The sequence below is a fragment of the Vespula pensylvanica genome, chromosome 14 (assembly GCF_014466175.1).
Source record: "Vespula pensylvanica isolate Volc-1 chromosome 14, ASM1446617v1, whole genome shotgun sequence".
NCBI classification, from domain to species: Eukaryota; Metazoa; Arthropoda; class Insecta; order Hymenoptera; family Vespidae; genus Vespula; species Vespula pensylvanica.
Genome location: NC_057698.1, coordinates 2380259 through 2404018, shown reverse-complemented (window position 1 = coordinate 2404018; position 23760 = coordinate 2380259). Strand labels below are relative to the sequence as shown.

At 29.8% G+C, this 23760-nt stretch overlaps 4 protein-coding genes and 1 long non-coding RNA gene across 7 annotated transcripts in view; 1 reads left to right on the top strand and 4 right to left on the bottom strand.

Moving 5' to 3' along the window:
• Positions 1 to 2713, bottom strand: part of LOC122634383 (uncharacterized protein DDB_G0283357) — a 141583-nt gene extending 138870 nt beyond the window's left edge. The window contains exon 1 of the mRNA XM_043823275.1: positions 2649 to 2713. The gene's annotated coding sequence lies outside the window, so the exon portion shown is untranslated. The remainder of the gene's footprint in view (positions 1 to 2648) is intronic.
• LOC122634384 lies at positions 2509 to 4532 on the bottom strand. Of its 2 annotated transcripts, XM_043823278.1 has the most exons (5): positions 4086 to 4532; positions 3697 to 4015; positions 3468 to 3618; positions 3207 to 3313; positions 2509 to 2829 (listed from the first exon to the last, which is right to left on the bottom strand). In XM_043823278.1, the coding sequence occupies exons 1-5, from the start codon at positions 4263 to 4265 to the stop codon at positions 2789 to 2791; spliced, it is 798 nt and encodes a 265-aa protein (XP_043679213.1). In that variant the 5' UTR covers positions 4266 to 4532; the 3' UTR covers positions 2509 to 2788. The 2 variants fall into 2 exon arrangements, with proteins under 2 accessions (XP_043679213.1, XP_043679212.1); XM_043823277.1 differs by lacking the exon at positions 2509 to 2829 and having other exon boundaries at positions 2945 to 3313.
• Positions 4533 to 4733: 201 nt separating this feature from the next.
• On the bottom strand, positions 4734 to 8350 carry LOC122634206. The gene is made up of 5 exons (XM_043822909.1): positions 8310 to 8350; positions 6139 to 6392; positions 5750 to 5996; positions 5499 to 5622; positions 4734 to 4840 (listed from the first exon to the last, which is right to left on the bottom strand). Exons 2-5 carry the CDS (start codon positions 6390 to 6392, stop codon positions 4734 to 4736), a joined length of 732 nt encoding a protein of 243 aa, XP_043678844.1. The 5' UTR covers positions 8310 to 8350.
• On the bottom strand, positions 4741 to 5580 carry LOC122634160. Its single transcript, XR_006328315.1, has 3 exons — positions 5499 to 5580; positions 4993 to 5336; positions 4741 to 4895 (listed from the first exon to the last, which is right to left on the bottom strand). It is a non-coding gene; the product is annotated as an uncharacterized LOC122634160 (long non-coding RNA).
• LOC122634159 (tyrosine kinase receptor Cad96Ca) lies at positions 8330 to 23089 on the top strand. 2 transcript variants are annotated; one of them, XM_043822811.1, is made up of 9 exons: positions 8330 to 8825; positions 9134 to 9467; positions 18369 to 18619; positions 19320 to 19432; positions 20075 to 20495; positions 21145 to 21321; positions 21455 to 21805; positions 21953 to 22258; positions 22400 to 23089. In XM_043822811.1, exons 2-9 carry the CDS (start codon positions 9413 to 9415, stop codon positions 22634 to 22636), a joined length of 1911 nt encoding a protein of 636 aa, XP_043678746.1. In that variant the 5' UTR covers positions 8330 to 8825; positions 9134 to 9412; the 3' UTR covers positions 22637 to 23089. The 2 variants fall into 2 exon arrangements, with proteins under 2 accessions (XP_043678746.1, XP_043678745.1); XM_043822810.1 differs by having other exon boundaries at positions 8330 to 8834.
• Positions 23090 to 23760: the final 671 nt, after the last annotated feature.

Genomic DNA, 23760 nt, shown 5'->3' with positions numbered 1-23760 from the left:
GAGAGAGAGAGAGAGAGAGAGAGAGAGAGAGAGAGAGAGAGAGAGAGAGGCAGGTGCCGGCGCCTTCTCCTTTTTCTCTCTGACATCCTTCCTTTATAACCAAGCTGATGTCCTTTGAAGAGAGCGTGGACACTGAAAAATGCGCAATGATAATGAAGATAATGTACGATATGCTTCGAGGCAATAAGAGAACCGCTATTCGTCATATCTTGACGCCTACACGTAGCCGACACATATATACATACATATATACATTCATACATTATACATACATATATACATACATACGTACATACAGATATATATATATATAAGAACGCCTTTGAAGGATATCGATATATAAAAGAAACGATAGGATGCTTATTGTATATTGAAAATCAGGATAAAAGCACGACGCACGAATTGCATGATTCGAGTCATAGATAAAAAAAATTATTTCAAAGAATTATACTTTACATATAGCGAATAAATAAGTAAATAACTTACCTACGTATAATAACTTTGGAGACTTTAATGCTCCAAGTTAAAATAAGACAGACTCTCTTTGTTTCTTCTTGAACGAATCCTTGGTATTTCGATCGAAACATTCGCGTCAATTTCAAATCTTGATTGCGTCAAAGGAAACACTTGTTGTTACATACACATACACAATATATATATATATATATATATATATATATATATATTACTTTACGTTCCTTTACGTCTTTATTGGTACTCTCTGCTCGTACTTGTTTTAGAAATGTCTTGCAAAAAACGTATAGGTACAACCTATCTACGTGTGTGAGTGTATATACATATATAATATATATATGTGATCTCTGTATGTGTGTATATATATATATATATGTTCACTTGCACAGCTGTCTAACATTTCATGGGAAATTGCAGCCCGGTTGAAACGACGGTAAGAAGGATGTAGACGTTTAACGTGCTCCACGACTGTTAATTATGACGTAGAAATTTTCGGTATTACGAAAGTTGTATTCTCTCTCTATACTAAAACTAAATAGTATATATATATATATATCAGTATATATAAATACATGTACTATATACATGTATATACTACAATATATATATATATATATATATATATACATATATAGTATCGGATGCTTCAATTTTCTACGATCGTTCTTGAGTACCTTACTCGTTATGGATGAAAAGAAAGGAAAAATAAATAAAAAAAAAGAAAAGAAAAGAAAAGAAGCAGGAAGGAAAGTGAAAGTATCGGGAGGAGAGAACCTTAACAATATTTCCACGTTTACCGAGACTGTCAAGGTTGCCAGATCGTTTGATTCTACCGTTAGAATAATCTCACGTGCCAGGATGATTCCGAAACAAACGAACGGGAAAAAATGAATCATGGAAATGTTTAATAATTAACTATGTTCTCTCGCAATCAGATAGATAATCATATCTAAATTATGGAAAGTCTGCGAATGATACGTTGCGACTGTTAAATAATTTTATAAGAGAAAAGGAAAAAAGAAAGAAGATATATACATCGCGTAATATTGTAAGTCAATGTTATACTACACGACGAATATAAAAAAAAAAATAAACAAAATAATCGTCGAAAACAAAATTGTTGTTTTGATACGTTCAATGTCGCGTAGGTCGCTGATAGATCACTCGCTCTCTCCCTTCTTCTATCTCCTCTTCATCGAACAAAAGTTTCATTTTCAAGTAATTACAATTATTTTATATAAAATGAAACATTATCGTAAAACTCTTTGCGTAATATTATCAGCTGATACGTAATTATCACGTAGATGTGTACATAATGGAATTTGTATACTACCTATCGAGTCATGATCAGTATATAGATCGTTTTCAATTTATTAAAGAAGTTATCAATTATTCTATCCTCTCTATTAATTCGACTTTGTCGTTTCTCATTGTTATATAACGACGATGATACAAAACTGCCATACAAGATATAAATAAGAAATGGAGAGAGTAATAAAATATTATATCAATCGATCGAAATATCAAATAACAATGTACAATTGTTTCGTAATATAAAATTTGATAATCGTTCGATTCTTTGAATCGTTTTCTCAATCCTTATTTATTATCATATGGAATATTTACTCTTGAAAAATTCATTGGACGCTCATTAAAAGTATGAACGAACGATTAATAATATATTTAAAAAGTAAGTACGTATTAAATAATTATTTTGTTGATTTTGTAGATATCACAACTCATGTTTTATAAGTGTTTACAACGAATGTAATAACGTAGTCTATGGATGACACACGTTGCCTCTACGGAAAGTCACGTGAAAATAGTCCGTAACTATCAACGTGTAAGGAAGTACTGTGATATCTCTCACGGATCTCCAGTTTGTTCATCTTTCTCTGGGATCGAGGCCTACGTCAAGGACTTTGTATACAGGACATACTCGTTCTTTGTTCATATTTCTCGCTGTGTGTTCTTTTCTGTTTATGTTCTGTTTGTCTTTTTTTCTCTCTCTCTTTCTCTCTCTTTCTCCCTCCCTCTCTATCTTTCTCTCTCTTTGTTCTATTCTTTACATGATTAGTAAACGTGATGTAATCAAAGATGCCAACAATTGCGACTTACCTGGATCGTAGTTTTGTGAATACTACCGGCTAACGATCTACAAAAATCTCACTTACTGCGCATCCTTGTGATCTCTTGTAGTATTCGATGACGTCAGCAAAATCGGTAAACGCAAAGGATACCTATGATCTTGATTCGAACTTCGTTTTGAATCGCATCGAAGATGTTAAATTTCTTTATCGACTTTTCTTTTTTCTTACCGACAATCGATAAAAATGTAAACTTCTTTATCCAATGCTATAATAAAGTTTTATATCTATGGTCAATATTTATGATATCTACCTATCGATACATTAAATCATACATAAGATGATATTAAAAATAAATTACAAATATAAATACTTTATTTGTAATAAATTATAAAATACAATTATGTGAGTTATATACACATATATATATATATATACGTGTGTGTATAAATCTAAAGTATGATTAAAATACTTTTTGCATTACCATGTGCATTGATTATAGTAACCTTCATAAAATAATGTCGGTAACACTATCTTTATTTCTCTTCGATGGTATAACGATCGGAGCGATATTAATAGTACTAATTTTATTTTTCTTATCACGTTTACTTTTACTATTACTACCTGATTGTAAACTAGACTTACCACATATATTTTCTGGTTCGTCTTTTGTGATAGTGCTTTCATAATCTCGAGAGCTATCTGGAATACTTCCACTCTCTTGTTTAATTGCATTTATCGATACAACAGAACTGAAAATAGAAAATTCTAACTTATCGAATTACAATCCAAACGTTTCATTAAAAGATGATATTCATGTGTTCATATTAATTAACAAACTCACAGATGCATCAACTCCGTTATATAGAATTAATAAATATTAACAATACGATATAAAATACTTACTTTCTTCTTTCTATTTTTACAGATTGTTTAGAGAAAGTTTTATTGTAAAATTCAACTACTGTTTGAAATGAATCTATATAGTTATTTTCATCTACTTCAATCGCATGCGTATTTAGTTGATTTTCATTGAACACTTTTGTCTCAATATTTTCTATAGAAAGGAAAATACTTCAGTGTAATAATATATAGTTGATACTAAAAGATATCTTTCTCTATTTTCATAGCATACTTCTTATTAATTCTGCTCCTTCTGCTTTATATTCTGCTATTTCTTGATCTTTTCTTTTAATCAAATCCGTTAATATATTTTGTCTACGCATAAGTTCTATAGAAGATAAATACAATGGTTTCGTCACGTTCTCCCAGAATTCTTCTGTAGTTCCCTTGGAAAAATTAACCTCAAATTTGAAATGACCTCCTTCAAAGTTTTTTAATAACTTAATACGATCTACAGATACCTCCACAGCATATTTTGGAATATCGGTTAACGTGTCTAACACAACTTCTATGTGTTCGTTATCGCTGATAATTAATACAGAATTTAATTTCTAAAAATTATCAAGAATTAATCTCCCATTAAAAAATAGCCTTACATAATATAAACTATTCGCATTATACCTTAGATTTTTGTAAAATCTTCTCATCGGTCAAACATTCTGACCAAATTTCTTTAAAATTGGTGAGCAAAATTTTCCACGCATTGTTTTCTTTGGTAACACAGATAATAAACGGATCGTCCTGAATATTAATCTTTTTCCAAATTTTACCTAAGTCGTTTTGATTAAGATTTACAGCCATCTTACGATATATTTAACGTTTGAAATAACAAATTGCGTTCCACATAACCTAACCTCATCCGCATACATACGTAACTACGTACAATCGAACGAATTTGAAATATTTTATAAATATATTATATAAATTACGAATACAACACGTTAAATTAAACAATATAATTTAAACGAAAACAATTTCTAACTAATTTAATCCATATATTTCTTAATATAAAATTTGTTACAGTACCATTACCTATGACTGCGCTCTTGCGACGTGTTGCGTCATCTTACCACGTGACCACATAAATCTTATTTCCAGGTAAAAATCGATACACTTTGGAATCCGATACAATATCGATTACAAGAATCGATAGGAACGTCATACATCGAGATGACGAATCAGAAATGATCATAAAATTTTTCAAATAGATTTATTTATACAATATCGGACAATATAACTAATATATATTACTTACACTATAATTTCTAATCAACTTTGTTCATGCTTTAGGATTCTTATATTAACTGTATGAAAATTTGTATCTTGTAAAAATCCATTTACCAACGTAATTGTAGAATCATCATTGAATTTCTCTTCTAATCCAAAACGATAATCTTTTCGATTTCTTCGTTTAAGTTTTTCATTCGATATCTGCTTAAACGAAAACAAAAAGAAACATTTTTACTATTAGCCCATTCGTATCATCGATTCTTTTTTTAAATTATATTTATTGAAAATAATATCAGACCGCGTGTCTCGACATTTTTGGAGCAGATTTATTCTTTCTTAACTTTCCCCTTGATATTTCTTTCCAATTTGTCAGGTTCATCGATTCATGAGTTTCCTTCCCGTTTTGAATTACGTCGAATTTTCGATAAAATCCACGTTTCGTTTCCTTGTCAATTAATTCTCTCTCTCTTTGCATTCTTCTCTTATTATTCATCATTAAATAATCGTAAACCATAGACGAATTGTCCGAAGTCGAGTAATTTTTTATTTCCAAATTTGTAGCATTGTTCGAGAATAATTTTTCTTGAATTTTTTTCTGATCCTTCAAAAGTCGACTCGTCGATTTGAAATTCTTACGTTTATCTAAATTCAACGGATCTAATATTTTTTCTTTTTCTCTCTTTTTTATCATTATTACTATTATTATTATCATTATTATTATTAAAAACTATCTAAAATAAAATTAAAAAAAAAACAAAAAAGGAAAAAAATTAAAACAACAAAAGATGATAAAGGACATCTTACTCGACGAATCAAATAAGTCTTTTCGATACAAGCAACGAACTTCAGCATCACTTTTTAATCTTAATTTTAAATAACCTTCCTTAGTTTCCTCCTCGGTTAATACTTTATGTCCGCATGATCTTATCTAGATGAATATATATATATATATATATATATATATATATATGTATATATATATATAAAATATATTTAATGTTGTCACCTTTGTCGTAGTGACTCTCTTTATTTTATTAGTTTTATTTTTAACATACTTGTTCTTTCTTCTTTCGATCTCTCAATATCAGATTACGTATGATATCGTTCGTATAAGAACTAATCTTCTTCGTTATTTCCGTTAAATCGTTGTATTCCGTTTTTAAACGTTTGATAAGATAACTTTCTACAATGGTGTCTTTAGAAAAATTATGGGACAACATTTTCTCGTTTAATAATTTACAGGATATACCAATATCCTTCACCAGTACAGCATCCTGAGAACGTCCACCGTTTTTATAACTTCTATCAAAAAATGGAAAGAAAAAGATAATAAAATAAAAAGAAAAAAAAAAAAGAAAAGCTAAAGAAGCAACATTATTATTCTTGGAAAGGAAACTATACTTTACGATATTATTTTATTATTCTTGAATATTTAATTTTTCACCTGTAGTACGGAAACCCATAACTTTCTAAGGGAAGACTGGTAAAAGAAGAAACGAGATCGTTATCATTCGATTTACGAAGTTCATTGGTGAGAAACGAACCGGAAGTGAGATCGGATAAAAGATCTTTATTGGCTCTTCCATTGGAATTATTTTTGTCGTTTTTTTTCTTAATCTTCGTTAAAAGGTCTTTCCTCGAGGACAAGCTGAAGGTCGATGTGTCGGCAGCTTCCATTTCGTTCTTGATCGTTCCCATCTTTAAAATGATATTTCGATGTTACTTCTACAAGTGTTTTTCTATGTTGGCATCGAAATCACCGATTTTACGTACGTTCTAATTTTCTAATATCTAAAAATCGTGCGTAAGAAAAAAAAAAAATTATAACCTTTTTAATTTTAAAAATTACTTATTCTTCCTTCTCTCTTTCTTTTACTTTTCTCTCTCTTTATTATTATTATTATTTTTTTTTAATTAATTAATATATCCAATATTATAAAAAATCGTTTTAATTAATTAATTGATATTATATTATACATTAATGAAATTAATTATATTAATTTCATTAATGTAATTTATTACCGATATATGAAATCCACGTTTACCCATTAATGAAAAACACAAACGAGTGCAATGTTCGAATCTCGGACGTGATTCGTGGACAGCCATCACAAAGAAACAGACAGATCGAAATCGCGAAAGATTGTACGTTCAATTTGGAGAGTCACCGACAACCAAAGGAGGTTACAACATTTCGGCATGCCATACAAGAGAAATCAAATGAAACGCGTCTCGATAGGGACCATCGATTCGATCTGACCGAATTTTATCGAAAATTACGAAAAATATCGAATTGTACGAAACGTCTCTCTTTCTCTCTCTACTTGGATTTCCAATTAAAAAATATATATATATATATGTACATAATAAATAAATGAATTTGTTAGTTTTTACGTGCATATATTTAAGTAAATAAATAATTTGAAATTCATCCTTTATTCACAATATATATATATATATATATATATATATATATATATATATTTAAATAAATTGAAATTTCTCTTGACCTTTTTTCTTGTATTTTTTTTTTATAATTCTTTCTTTTAACCCATAATTTTTCAATCTTAATTTCACGTAAGCCTGATATTCTTAAATCCCACAATACCACAACTACCTGTCCGCATTCATGGTTCTTATTACTACCACTGCGTCACGAGAGTATGATCTTTCCATATACTCTCTTATTTCAAATGATCTCTTTATTAACAAACGAAAAAACCAAATGCCAAATGGAACCGATATCATAAATTCTTCGGGAATGTATTATTACTCTTAGTGCAGATAATTAAAATATTATAAATACTCGTTAAAATTCATTGCATAGTCTTATTTTATTACTAATCACATAGTTTATATATATATATATATATATACATATATATACATAAATAAATATTAAAAACTAATTACATATTTTAGATCAACGAGAGAAGAAAGTAGAAAGAATCTTGTCCTCAGATGTAAGATTTACGTACTCTTGGGGTATGAAAGCAGGTATCACCATGGGCGTCGACTTATTACTCTTAAGACCGTAATGAATTTATCCAATCAACGCTCTAATTAACAGTTTCATATTCGTCCAAACGATGTTATAAAAATTTCGACATTAAAAAGACAAAAAAAAAAAAAGAAAATAAATATATAAAAGAAAAAGCGCACGCATCATTTTTATTAATACGATTAACACAATTAATTTTTTATTAATCTAAACAACCTTATCAACATTTTTACGTCTTCTAGGAAGTAGTAAAGTGTCGTTTCTTCTCTTAAAAAAAAAAAAATATATATATATATACACAAACAAACTGTATAAAAATATTTCACGCCAATATGAATAGATAATCAAATTAATTTATGATCTCTAATCTCTGCATTTATATGAACAATGCTACTAGAAACATTTTTACGTTTCTCAAAGAAATCGTCAATTTTTTTCACAGAAAAAAATAAAGAAAGAAACAAACAAAAAAGATTAAAAAAAAACTAAAAGGAAACTGGATGAAAGATCGACGCCACTGTGAAAAGACCAGAAGAGAGAGACTCTTTCTACGCTTTCCATCGTCCTCTCCTTTCTCGAAGCATGATCATAATAATGGCGGCGCTGGCAGTCACCTTGGCCGGCCACGAGCAAGAAGGCGCTCACAGTCGGCTTCTCGATCGCGAGCCGTCTTGTTAGAGGTTTACGTGGCCGTGATAAATCTAATCAAACAAAACCAAAAAAAAAATCGTTTTGGGCATATCGGATATACGTATATATATACATACACACATATATATATAGAATCGATTTGGTGATTTATAAAAAATGTGATCAAAGGCGTCTAACGAGAGCACGAAGAAACGAAGAGTTTATAGTTAAGTGAACCTCAATCGATATCTGTTCATCGTCATCATCGTTGATCAACCAACAGAATATCGGTAGAGTGAAAAAGAGGGAGAGAGAAAGAGAAAGAGAGAGAGAGAGAGAGAAATAAATAGAAGAAAGAGATGACTTTTAAAGTGATTCAATGTTTGACAGCGATGATCCAACGTGATCGATCGAAATCAAAGAAGACTCTCGACGATCCGAGAAATCGACGATTTTTCATCGATATTTTATATTTCGAAGATTTTTGAAAAAAGAAAAAAGTGAAAAAGGTAGATAGATAAAAAGAGAGAGAGAGGGGGGGAAGAGAGAGCGTGTATGTGTATGTGTTTGTGTTTGTGTGTGTATATACAGTTCGTATTCGTATTCGAGCTCTAAGAGAAAGTTGACGACTGTTTTACTTACCGGTTGAGTGATATTTTTTCTTTTCTTTTCTTTTTTCTTTTTTCTTTTTTTCTTTTTCTTTTCTTTTAATATCGGAGATCTCTCTCTCTCTCTCTATTTTTTTTTCCTCGTGGTCTTTTTTTTCTTTCTTCTTTCCTCAACTCCTTCCTTCCTTTCTTCTACGAAGAATTTCTATTGGAATAAAACTATTGGCGAGAGATGGATGAAGGTGGGAGAGAAATATTTGATTTCGAATTCATTTTGATAAGTAAAGTGAAGTGAAGTGAAGAAGTGTATATTTTACTCGATGAGTCGTCATCGAAAGAAGCGATATTAAAAGGATCTCGTTTTTTTTAACGTGACCAACCAATTGGGATTTAATAACCGAACGATACGATACGATACGATACGATACGATACGAAGTGTGACATTGACGTTTGAATCGTTGTAATCCAATGTAGCGAGATGTTCAAAAGGTGGAATGTCTTCATTGTGGCTGTTGGCCTGATGATAGGTGTCGGTGAGTAATATTGATATATTTTCTTTTTAAAAATTTCTTAAAGGAAAATTGAAATCCATTAGAAAATGAATGATCTGTCATTGTATCAATTTTAATAATGTAAAACACAAAATTAATATATAATATATGATATATAATATGTATATATATTGTTTCGACGATTATATTTAATTACAATTTTCCTAAGAAAATAATAATTATGTAAGAGAATTATCTGAAGCGAGAAAAAATAGTAACACTGACGTAACTATTCCCCGTCAAGGCTATTAATTCGACGGAAGAAATAAAAATGAAAAGAAATTGATTTCCAAGTAAGAATTACTTATCTTGCTAATCTCTTATCTTGCTATATGAAACTTTTATTTAGAAAATATTATTATGCATTCTCGTTCATATATTGTACATTAACGTATTGATATAAAACATCTTTTCTCTTTTCTTTTTTCTTTTTTTTTAACTAAATTTTTTCCCTCAAATATTTAATTATTGATTATTGTAATATACTTTTTATCAAAACTCTTTTTCTTTTCCTTTTTTCTTCAACGTTATAAACGATGTTTACGATGATCAAATAGATATCATAAATATGAAATGTATTCCTTATTTATTATTATAATTTCTTTTTTTATTCAAAGTTTTTATTAAAAATATTTAAAGATGATACTTATATATGTACCCACACACACATACGCACACATACGCACACATACATGTGTGCATATATGATGATGAGGATGAAATATTCTAAATAAAAATGATACCTAAGATATATTGTGGCACAAAAGTCGAATAAACAAATGTTGTACCTGTATAGTTGCGACACGATTACGAGAATAGTTGTCTGAGCATTGGCTGAGAATGCAAAAGAAGGTGAGTGTCTTCGTTAAGGCCCATCGTATAAAATATTCTTCGAAGGAAGAATATGCATGCCTCGAATGCTCCTTGGTACGTTTCGTCGCATAGGATTCCTCCAAGTCTTTCTCTTTTTTCGCGGAATTTCCAGGTCGAGAGAGAGAGAGAGAGAAAGAGAGAGAAAAAGAGAGAAAGAGAGAAAAAGAGAGAAAGAAACACGTCAATCCTTTCCACGTATGTAGCCAGCCACGTCTAAGAAAAATGTACCGTTAAATAAATCGCGAGCTTGCACATTACATTACATACATACATATATATGTGTTGTACTCATCGATCGTTTTCTAATTCTTTTAGTTATTATTATTCGTTGAAAAGAGAAAGAGAGAGAGAAATTCAAGGTTTTCATATTCAACTATATAATTTATGTATATATATATATATATATGTATATTAAATATATATAATAGAAAATAAGATAGATTAAAAAAAGTAGTTTAAAAGAAAAATGGAAATCTAAATTTAAAGCACTAATTTGTCAAAATAATGAGTTTCATCTTCAATTTTTTATTCTTTTTTATATTAAAAAATGTTATCTATAAATTGTATATCCTGTAGTAACTATCTATAATCCTTATTCTTATTTTTTAATATACACTATTTATATATATATATATTATATATTTCTTAGGTATAATGTAAAATAATTTAATACAAAATTGTTTGGAGGTGTAATGTACAATAAGAAAATAGATTTAAAAAGTTTCTTTTTCTTTTTTTATGATTAATAGTTAGATCGGTCAGTATTAACTATCGAACAATTTTTATCTAAACTCTGATAATAGAATAGAAAGGTGATGGAAAAAGAGGATTAGTTGAAACGAAGGGATAGTGGATTGGTTCTGTTTAAAATTCGAACAACGTGTCGTTCAGACTTCCGTCTAAGGAGCCACCACTGAGTTGCGTCAGACATACTTGTGCTAAATTACGTCATTGCAAACCTTTACACCTCTTTGAACTCTCTTCTCGAGTTTATTCCCTTTTTTAACGTTCATTGAACCGATATTAGACATTACACAAAATAATTTCAAAAAAAATACATTACCCTTCTTTATCTTTATTATTTTAAACATAAAATTTGTTACTCTATCGAAATCCTTGATTAATTTTCTTTCTTAATCGATTTATTCGTTTATTTATTTGTTTTTACACTTCTTACAATTACATATGAATGATTTGTATTCGTTAAATAAAACTGATGTCAATCGTAGTCATACCGTTCACAGATCTTAATGAAGTTTTAAAACGAGAAATAAAATAAAATCAAGTATCTAATATTTTCAAACAAATCAATATATATATATATATATATATATATATATATATATATATATGTATGTATGTAGAAAAAGAGAAAGAAAGAGAAGATTAAAGAAGAAAAATGAAAACAAAAATTATGTTTATTATATAGAATTATTAAAAACTATATTTCAAAGGTTTTGAAAGAGAAAAATAATAGTAATAATAATAATAATAATAATAATAATAATAATAATAATTGTTCGTTATATATATTTTTCCTTCGAGTAATTTGCGAAAGGCCAAAAAAAATGAAAAGAAAGAAAAAGAAAAAAGAAGAAAAATCCAAGAAGAAGAAAAGAAAAAGAAAGGGTTTATCCTTCGAGGTCGCAATTAAGTGGCATCAGAAGTAACGAGATCGGAAACTGGCCAGACGAATTAACGTTGAAACCAGCCGCATAACCGGGTCGCCAGACATCGAGCAAGAACCCATACCTTACCTTCGAGCGATATCAAGGATCAAGAACGTACTCTGAGAATTTACGACCTATATGACTTTTATAATAATTATGCTTTCTTTTTCTTTTTTCACTTTGTACGGTGCACAGACTGCATAAAGAAATATGTATCAGAATGAATTTTATTTTTGTATATATATATATATATATTTTTTTTTTTTGTTAATACGTATATGTATCAATAATATAAAAATAATAAATTTGTAAACTCCGAGTAAAAAATTACAAAATAAAAAGAGGAAAGAAAAATCATTTTCAAAGGAAACTTTCATTCACTTTTTGTATTATATATGTATGTATGTATGTATTGACCTTATCGATAATTTATATATATTTATATATAGATCTTAAAAGAAGTAAAAAATTTTTCGAGTCCAACGCATGAAAGTGAAGCGTCACGGTAAGGAATATTTAAGGTCCGACGGTGACCTCACCAAAGTGAAAGTTCTTTCCTTCGTTTCTCTCTGTAGCCATACACAACGAGAGAGCAAAGCTAAAGTTAAAAGAAAAAGAAACATAACTCGACCCCTTTCCTCGAGAATCGTCAAATTCGACGAACTAACTCGAATATTTCAGGGATAGTCGTTTCAACAATTTTTCTTTATATATTTTTTTATATTTTATTTCTTCTCTGCTGTTTTTTGTTTTACATCTCACAAATACTATGGACATCGAACAAAGTGTTGTATGTCAATCAGAATTATATTAATTTTGCAAGAAAAAACACTTCTATTAATTATATTTAAAGTGCTTTATAAGATCAAATGTTAGATTTTGAATATGAAAATTGATATTATATTAATATATATCTCGTTCAATTGGATTTACAAAATATATTGTACATACATATATATTGCTCTATAAGCAATGGACACCATTCTAAAATATATTAATATATTTCTTTCAGTTTTAAAAAATAAAATTTCATTTATAATCATTTGTCCACCCACCAAATATATATATATACACATACATATACAAATATCTAATAATCTAATCTAATAATAATTATATATATATATATATATATATATATATATATACACACACAATAACATGGATAGTATAAAAAATGTTGAATATATATAAACATTGTTCCTTTCTCTCTCAAAGTATTTCCCCTCTCTCTTTCTTTTTTTCTCTCTCTAAATATCATCTATCTATTTAACTATCTTTCTCTATCTTCGATTGGAGAGTCGAAGAGAAAAGAGAGCTCGATTCGCAAAGGAAAGGCCTTCTCGAATCGAAATCTCCATGGCACCGACGGAAATCGAGTAGTTCACTTTCAAATCCTGTTACGTCTTGCGTTAGCTTACGAAGCCAATGCAGAACCATTCTCTTCGACGAGAGTCCTTCGACGAAAACCGCACCTGCCTTTGGAATGAGCGAGTCTGAACGAATACACATACGAACACAATCCTCTCTCTCCCTCTCTCCCTCTCCTTCTCCCTCTCCCTCTCCCTCTCCCTCTCTCTTTTTCTTTTTTTCCATCTTTTTTTTCAAGTAAGAAAATGTACGTTTTTAATCGTCCTTTCCTGAGATCGAGCCCTAAATCGATTTTACGGTTATCCGATACGCTCGTGTACTTTCGAGACACGTTGTTGAAAGCGAATCGAATATTGATCCATCCATTGTTATTGCTTTTTACTTTTTTCCAATGTTTTTTCTTTTCTTTTTCAAACAACATAGTACGTGTCCTTTTTTCTTTCACTTTTCCTTTTTCTTTTCTTTGTCTTTTTTTTTTCTTTTTCTTTTTTTTGTGATTCATCTTTTTTTCCACATTTTTTTAACACCATTTGTTTAGTAGAATTTAATTTAATTCGATAGATCCCATTTTTTCTTTCTTTCTTTCTTTTTTTTTTTTTATCTACAACGCTTGACGACGACTTCTTGTTCTTGATCTTTTATTATCTTAATTTATCTGTATTATTTTATTACTTTAACATAAGGAGAAGAAAAAGGAAGGTTGTCGAATTAAATCGATACTATCAATTTGATTCTTTTCCTGCGAAAAGAAAAATCTTGTTATATTATGTTATCATGTTGGAGAACGTTCGTGTATTATATTTTCATAAATGATCTCATATGTTTCGTTGTCGTTTGATAAAAAGTGAACAGAGCACGTGCCGTATTCGATTACTCCTTAGTTATATGTTATATGTTATTTGGTCCTCCATTAACGTGGCCTTGCAAAAGATTTTGTCATTTTCGATTTAACGAAGCTCTCGCTTCGTGAAAACCGGTTGTACACGGGTATCCGAAGTATAAATCAAAGTAGCCGAGAGCGGATGGACTGACTTTCTAGCTATTAGTGGCAGCTGCTGCCTACCTCCTGGCTAGATCTTTTCAAAGAACTCATACATACTCCTTTTAGACACTGCCTTCAAAGATAATTTTGCGTAATTGAATAATTAACAATTTTAACGAGGAAGAAACGAATAGGAGATATGTAATACAAGAAAAACAATAAAAAAAATCAAATACGATTTGTCAAAAAAAAAAAAAAGAATAATTATAGTAGTAGTAATAATAATCTCTTTTTGCAAAAGTATCATTTTTATTCGCAAAAAAAATCAGACGGTTAAAAAAAATTTTTTTTAATTAAAAAAAGAAAAAAGAAACTGACGAAGAAAATAGTAAAAGTTCGAATGTATTTTCCATCGAAAAAATTATACAGATAACCGAGCTACCAGAAGAGAAAAGAAGAAATCAAAGACTTGTAAGAAGTAATGACGTTATAAATTATTTTATTGCAAAAAAAGAAGAGTTGATAAATCGAAATCGACATTTAAAAATCGATCGGTTCGATAGCAACGATCGATTTTTAAATTTATAAATTTAATAACAAATAAAATAAACATATATATATACATGTATGTATTGTTTAATAAAAATAAAGTATTTGCTATTCCAAATAAGGTTCTAAAATTTGTCTCGGATAAAAAAAGAAAAAAAGAAAGAAAGAAAGAAAAAAGCAAAGAACAAAAGTTCACAAAGCGAATGCTAAAAATACGAATATATATAAGTATCATACGTGAAACACAGACGTACCAACACAAATATAAGTATAAGCTCTTCGAGTGTCAGTTCAGCAGCGTTCGGTCGCACTTTCATCGTCCCACTTTCTCCATGCTGTTTCAAACGCATTGGTGTTAACCGACGACGAACATAACGTATGCTTTTACATGTCTTCTTCTTTATCTTATTTCTCCATTTTCAAAAGAGAACGAACGAACGAACGAACGAACGAACGAACGAACATTCATACTTACGTACAAACTTACATACGTACGAACGTACGAACGAACGAACAACGGTCGACCTTGCAAACGTTTGTTTTTTTTTTTTTCTTCTAATGTATCTTTCTCTATGATAATAAAAAGAAATAATAATAGTAATAAATAAATAATTCGTGCTTTATCCAATAAAAAAAAAAAGATTTTTTTTTTTTTTAAGTCTGTATCCGTATATTTACGCGAGAATTTCGAAATTGAAGAGAAAATAGTCAACGTCGAAAGCACGAACCGTCATTATACGTTTCCTATTGCGGTTTTAAAGAACATTACAATGCGTAGCAGTATCGTCTTCGTCTTTTTCGTCTTTTTCGTCTTTTATGTCTTCGTCTTCGTCTTTTTCGACGTCGTCATTGGCTTACCGGCTTCTTTATTTCGAGCACTCTCTCGCGAATGCGGTGCATAATAGCGGTAGCGAAGTCACTGCACCGTGAGAATACAGTTACACGCTATTCTCATGAATAATAGTCGTGATTACTGTTTTAAATAAGGCGCATGGCTGACTAGATGAATACAAGTAAGAATGAGATGGAGAGAATGTTGTTTAGATAATGGAACGAGCAAACTGTCGCGACTTTAGTATATTTCATTTTGTTTTTAAATTATTAAGAGTAATAAGAACCGCAACGTTCGTTTAAAGCGTTTAGAAAATTCTACTTAATTATATTTCTTATAAGGAAGAAATTATATGCCATAAGAAATTTTATCTAATTGTTATTAGTCAACTAGCAAAAATTATTTTAATGATTAAACGAATCACTCTATGTATTTAAATAGAAAATACATGATAATTATATTCATTATATTTAATATGTAATGTCAATGTATATATATGTGTGTCTGTGTGTATAACAATTAAATAAATAATTATTACAAATACGTGAAAATAATTATCGTGTATTTTCTATGACATACACACATGTGTGTCTCTGTGTGTCTATATATATATATATATATCGAATTTTTCTTACGTGAATGTTCGTAATAGTAAGATTAACGATACTTAGACGCGTTTAAGAAGAAACAACTCGATTATCGCATAATTTATTCTCATCGAATCGGATGAAAATCGCAATACTCGAGACACGGAAGTGTACTTACATTATATACGAAGAAACGACTTTCTCCTTTTCGCACGAAAACTCATCGGTATGCCTAACATCGAACGTTGCTTCTCCTCGTTGCGCCTTTTGAACACAATAAGCTCCATCATAATCGGTCATAAAGGCTTTATTGAAAGATGACAAGACAAGTATGATGATGAAATTCACCTACGTTATTAGAATATTTAATTAGAATCGTCTCTTCTATACGGGTATATATATATATATATATATATATATATATATACATAAATACATATAAATGATACATAAAAACATTATGTAAAATTACATAAACTCCGTTACAGACACTTTCCGTTTCTTATATAAAATCATAAAATATTCAACGTTAATCTAATCGTTCAATTTGTTTTTCTTTTTTCTTTTTCTCTTTTTCCTTTTTTTTTTTTTTTTTATCTTAATCACACGACAACAGATACAAAACTTTCTAAATTAAAATCTAATTATCTAATTTCTGATTCCAATCAAATACAAAAACAATCGAAAACGATGGGATTGTAAAAACTTTCTATTGTATATCAATCTAATCGGTCGATCTCTTCTTTTCTTTTCTTTTTTTTTAATCTTATAATCAAATGAAATGTAGAAAAGCGTTGGAAAACTTTCTCTAAATGAAACTAATCGTCTAGTTTCTTTTTCTAATAAAAAGAAAATAAATAAATAAATAACAATATAAATCAAACGATCAACGATTGTAAGAAACTTCATATCGTATATCGATCTAATTATTTGCCGAACTGTCTTTTCTTATTTTTTAATTTAAACTACAATTAATTATTAAAAGATTAATAATTAAAATTAAAAAATCTTTTAATTAGAATCCAATAGTTTACTCTCATCTATCAATATCATTTCTTCTATTCTCGAACTCATGAACTGTATAACGATCGTAAATAACAACCATAATCGATTTCTGTGCATCATCGTGATTGAATAATCGAAATAGATGAGTAGAAAGAATTGAAAAGAAAAAAAGGAAAAGAATATTCTATAAGGTCACACTCTAGTTGACGATACGTACTCGAAAAGCAGAGAAAGAATGCATATCAAGGCCGATCTCTCGCCATGCATCCACCCGCTTCTGCTCTCTCTCATTATACTTAGCTAAATTACTCGTAGCTAATTAGTGTTCGAGAGATAGAGAAAAAAAAAAGAAAAAAAAAAAGATAGAAAAAAAAATACTTCGCACCGATGCAAATCATTTTGGAAATTATCGAAATAAAAAGGGATATAAGATCTATTATAGTTATTTTATAAGGTGATTCGTATAAAATCAATACTTTTTATTATTATGTATTTATTTTGAGTGATGGCAGAAGAGATGGTGAAAGATAATAACAATGTATTACGTCTCTTAGATATAGTAGATCGTTTTTATATTAAAAATGTCTTCCTACTTCTTGAATGAACAGATTTTTTGTAGTGCATAAAAACATAATAAAATTAAAAATAATAATATTAATAATAATGTTAATAATTATAATTAATTAATATATATATATTAATTGCATTGTATGCAATATATATATATATATAGATAATGGAATAGTATTATTATTAATAATAGTATAATTATTAATAGTAATATAATTCCTTTGTAGACATCATTTTGAAATAATTAATTTCGTATTTTTTCTCTCTCTCTCTTTTTTTTTTTTTTTTTTTTTTTTAATACATTTCGTAACACATTTTTTTATTACTATACGATTGTTTAAATACAACGAACCTATTAATATACGATTTTTTTTTCCTCCTATCACCCCCATCTATCCTCTTAAAAAAATGCATTTCTGATTCAATCGTGATTACTTTTAACAGGATGTCAATTCAGCGACAACACGCCACCGGTGATGTGGTTGGAAAGAAATTGGGTCCTTCCTGATTCTGAGCCTGTAGGTAGTATAGTAACGAGAGTACGAGCCGAAGACAATGAACAGGACGAATTGACCTATGGTCTCGAACCACTTGGACATAGTTACAATGGGGACGATAGTCCTCAACCACCATTGCCATTCTATATCGACAATAGTACCGGCACAGTTTTTCTTAACGAAACTCTCAAAGGAAGAGTAAGTATGAACATTTCGTTCTAATTTATTAAAAAAAAAAACAGACAGAGAGAGAGAGAGAGAGAGAGAGAGAGAGAGAGAGAGAAAGAGAAAAATTATTTCTGCAAAAAAATAATTCAAAACAAAAGATATAAATAAAGATAACGTCGATCAATGAAAATCTTACATGACGTTCGAAATGATAATTGTTAAACAAAAAGATAAAAGTAACCAATTAAAAAAGATAACTTCGATTAACTGTTAACAGCCTCTGTAGTATGTAGTTAGCCTGTTAAGGTCAAGATCGTCTCTATCTCTCTCTCTCTCTCTCTCTCTCTCTCTCTCTCTCTCTCTCTCTCTCTCTCTCTCTCTCTTTCTCTCTTTCTCTCGTCTCAGAAGGAGCGAGAATAGATTCTAGTAGAATCAGTCGATAATACAAGTCATGTCCTATCAAAAGGAATAAATACGCACAAACACACATGTATTCACAAACTGTGTACAGACACACACACACACACACATATGCATACATATATCTAAATGTATCGTAAGGGAACGTCGACATAGATAACTCGACGTTTGTTTTGCAAGCATTAAAAACGTAACACGAGCCACGTATGGTCCTGATGTCGACAAAAAAAAAGAGATAGATAGAGAGAGAGAGAAAGAGAGAGAGAGAGAGAGAGACTACGAGATTGAACTTCTTGCTTCTTCTTTCCAGGGAGGACAGAACCTGTTCCTTTACGTGACCGTTTCCGACGGTCAACTCACGGCAAAGGCCGAGGTTTACGTTAACATCAAAAGTACATCGGCACCTAGCGGTGGGCACACCTGGTAAACACAATTTGTTCTTTTTATCTTTTAAAATTACGATATTCAAGTAACAATGAAAAAAAAAAAAAAAAAGAATAAGAAAATAAAATAAAATGAAATGAAATAAAATAAAAAGAAAAGAAACGATTGCCGTGATTTATATCGTCATATCGTGAAATATCTATTATCATATTTGTATCATCCAATTTATATCATCATCCCGTGAAATATCGTTATAACTGTAATCAATATATAAAGTATTCTAGTTCGAATTATATTCTAAGCAAGTCCATCGAGATTTCTATCGTACTTTTATCTCATCCTTTTTTCTTATTTCTCCAAACGATCAGAATCTACATTGAAGACGGTCGATCAACGGCAACGTACGACTGTTCATGTGTACTTTCTCGATAAATCTTCACAAAGAAAACACACGCACACACATACACACACGCACATGTTACATTATTCATTATTTCTCGTCATGAATACCAGAAAGTGACCCTTTAAATTCCATCACGTGTTTCAACATACTTACATACCATCCTATGCAACATAGATATATCTGATTTATATCATTTTCATTTTATTTATTTTCTTTAGTTTTTATTTTCCTTTTTTTGGTATATTTTATTTCCTTTTCTTTTGCTTTTTGCGAACCAGGACGCCGTTTCCAAATCAACATGGATCTGGTGGACGAATTAGGCCTCCATTATTACCATTGCATAATTTACCGAATTATCAGAGACCTTCGATCCCTCATCAACCAGTAATAAATCAACCACCTTCCTCAACGGTGGATTCGAAAACAACAAAGTTGCAACCTTCGGAAGGTGGTAAAACTGCTCGCGAAGAGAACCGAGAGAAATTACCCAAGTACTCTCAGGATTTAATCGATAGTAATGAGATCGAAGCAGCTACGTTAAGTTCCAAGGTCGCGCCAGAGGAAGCATTGCCTTCCCACGAGATCACGATGACTTTGATACCGATCACCGCGGTTTGTGCTCTTGTTCTTGGCCTTGGAATGGGCGCCTGGTCTCTCAGGAGCAAGATATGTGGTAGCAAAAAGTCGAAGGAAGATACGGTAAATTGATACTTCGTGTAATTTCATATCGATTAAGTATATGACTTGTTCTCTTTTTTCTTTTCTTTTCTTTTCTTTTTTTTTCTTTTCTTTTTTTTTTCTTTTCTTTTCTATTCTATTCTATTTATATATATTTTTTTTTGTTTATTGCTGAGCAAAAGTTAATGATGTGACAACATCGATTTTTTCTATAAATTATACTACTTGACGTATTGAAAAATCATTGAGCGTTCTTTGAATCATTGATGATTGTATAATTTACACGTTTATTAAAAAATTGCGATTCCTATTACTTACTTATTTATTATACATATACATTCCGCTATATTAATACAGCTTTATTAAATAAAAATATATGATTTCTTTTTTATACTGGCAAAGTTTAATAATGTGATAATATCGACATGTACTTCACTATACCGTTATTTATCAGTCCATAAACGTACTGAAAAATCATTGAAACATTTCATACGTAGATTACAATTTTTCTGATGCACCGTTAAATACATTGCCAGTGATATATTATTAAAAAATAATTAGCTACCATTTTTTTTTTCTGATGCTCGATCCCGTTATTTTATAATTGATATAAATTCGTACTATTTCTTTTGTTATTATTATCAATTTTTTTTTTCTTTTGCTTTTACAGAAAGAACAAGCTTCGGTAAGCGTATCGAATATATCCGACGATCCGTCTCTCGTTTTAAAACGTTGGAGAGGCCCGAAGGCTCACAATAATAGATACGAGGCGTGGGAAAAGGAAAATCAAAGTGGTATTCTAAACAAGCAAGACGACAAGTGGGAGTTTCCCAGGCATAGATTGAAGGTAGATAATTTCTAATAAATCCAATTCTAATCTCACGTTTTAACATTGTTAACAAAAAAAGAAAAAAATTAATTAAAATCACCAAGGACATAGTTAACGTTTGAAAGATAATCGATTTGTATTTTTATTACAGGTCTTCAATATCCTCGGAGAGGGTTGTTTCGGTCAAGTTTGGAAATGTGAAGCATTGGACATAGATGGTAAATCTGGTGCCACGATCGTGGCTGTTAAAACGTTGAAGGAAAATGCGACCGAAAGGGAAAGACTTGATTTGGCACAAGAATTAAGAGTTATGAAGAGTTTGGAACCACATCCTAACGTCGTTAGATTACTCGGTTGTTGTACGGAACGTGAACCCATGTTCGTTATTTTGGAATATGTAAGTGGTGGAAAACTTCAAAGTTTTCTCAGAGCATCCAGAGAAGAAAGAAATCATGGTAGACCTGGTTTAACTTCGAGAGATCTTACTGGATTCGTTTATCAAGTAAATACCATTCGTTTATAATTATTAAATAATTTAATTATTTATTTATTAGTAATTAATTCATTATTATTATTATTATTATTATTATTATTATTATTGTCGTTGATTATCGATGTTCGATAATCTCTATTACATTATTATTTTTAGATCGCTAAAGGAATGGAACATTTGGCATCGAAAGGTATCATCCATAGAGATCTAGCGGCTCGTAACGTTTTAATTGATGAGAATCGTGCCTGCAAAGTCGCAGATTTTGGTTTCGCCAGAGACATGGCCGCCAATGAAATTTACGAGAGAAAATCAGAAGGTAGATTACCGATAAGATGGATGGCCCCTGAAAGTTTGTACGATAATATATTTTCGGTGAAGTCAGATATTTGGAGTTTCGGCGTTCTCATTTGGGAAATCGTAACGTTAGGATCTACACCTTATCCTGGATTAGCAGCAGCCGAGGTTATTATATTTCTTTTTCTATTTCTTTTCCTTACTCGATTACTAGTACTATGCTATTTCAATTAGATCCTTTCTCTTTCGTTTGTTGTGCAATTTTTTGTTTATTTATAATTTTTTTTTTCCTTTTCCCTTTTTCTTTAGGTAATGAGGAGAATCAAAGAGGGTTATAGATTGGATAGACCCGAACATTGCAAACGTGAATTGTATAATATTATGTATTATTGTTGGGACAAGGATCCAGCATGTAGGCCATCCTTCACCGAGCTTGTTAGTTTAACAGAAGGACTATTGCTCGACGAAACTGATTACATAGAATTAGATAGGTTTCCCGATCACTCTTATTACAATGTGCTTAATCTTAGCGGTGAAAAACTCTGAGAATAATCAACTCACTATTTTCTCCGGTTTCTCAACTTATCTTCTTTTTTTTTTTCTTTCTCTTTATTTATAATAACTCGTACGAATGTAAATATCATTCATTTATATCGCGTTAAAAAATTTATCGATTTTCGATCAGTTTACTATTTAATATTCTTTACAATTCAATCATCAGCCGATGTAACAATGTAATTGTGTTGATATTATTTCTAATTTTCTAATAATCTATTTATTCTAATATTATCGCGTTGTCTATCTATTTTTGAGCTAGTCAAACGCGTCTGATCGATTCTATTTGTTAAATGAAGAAAAAGAAAACAATATTAACTACTTGAAGAATTTTCTACGTACGATCATTTTTTATAATATTAAGTTGTGTATATATGTATTAAATTGTTTCTTATAACTTATTGTACAATTATCTTTTATTAAAATAGTTAATAATTACTGTTACATTGTTTTTCTTTTCTTTTTTTTTTTTTTTTTAATTATATACCTATATTCGTGTGTATATATATACATTAGATTTTGTTCGAAAATAAAAAGTATGGGAATTTTTTATAAATTTTTATACTATTTGAAACATTTAATTAAATAATATTAATAGATAAATATTTTTATAATGTTTCTTTTTTATAAGATTTTTAAATATTGATTATCATAAGAGAGATATATTCTTCAAGTTAAGTAATGAAACACTAGAGAGAGCTAGTGTCGATATCCCATGTATTCGAAATTATAAAATTTTTTATTACGTTTGTTATCAATCTAGTTGTTCATTGAAAATAAAAAAGTGACCGAAACCCATAAGATCAACCATTGGATCGTTCGATAAAATAGAATTCTACTGCTACCGACTATTTTCCATCTACCACTCAACGTGTCTCATGCTAAAAAATTATATGAAACGATGATATAAAGATAATCATATTATTTTGAAATTACAATTCGGATTCCATAAGAATGAAATAAACTAAAAATACCAATAATAAAAAAAGAAATATACGAAAATGTATTTATTACCATGAGAGCATATTATGGTCGATAATTTATAGTTCGATATCGGTAAATATTATCTATTGCAGTATATACATTTCTAGTTCACTGTTCTGCCGTTAAATGGC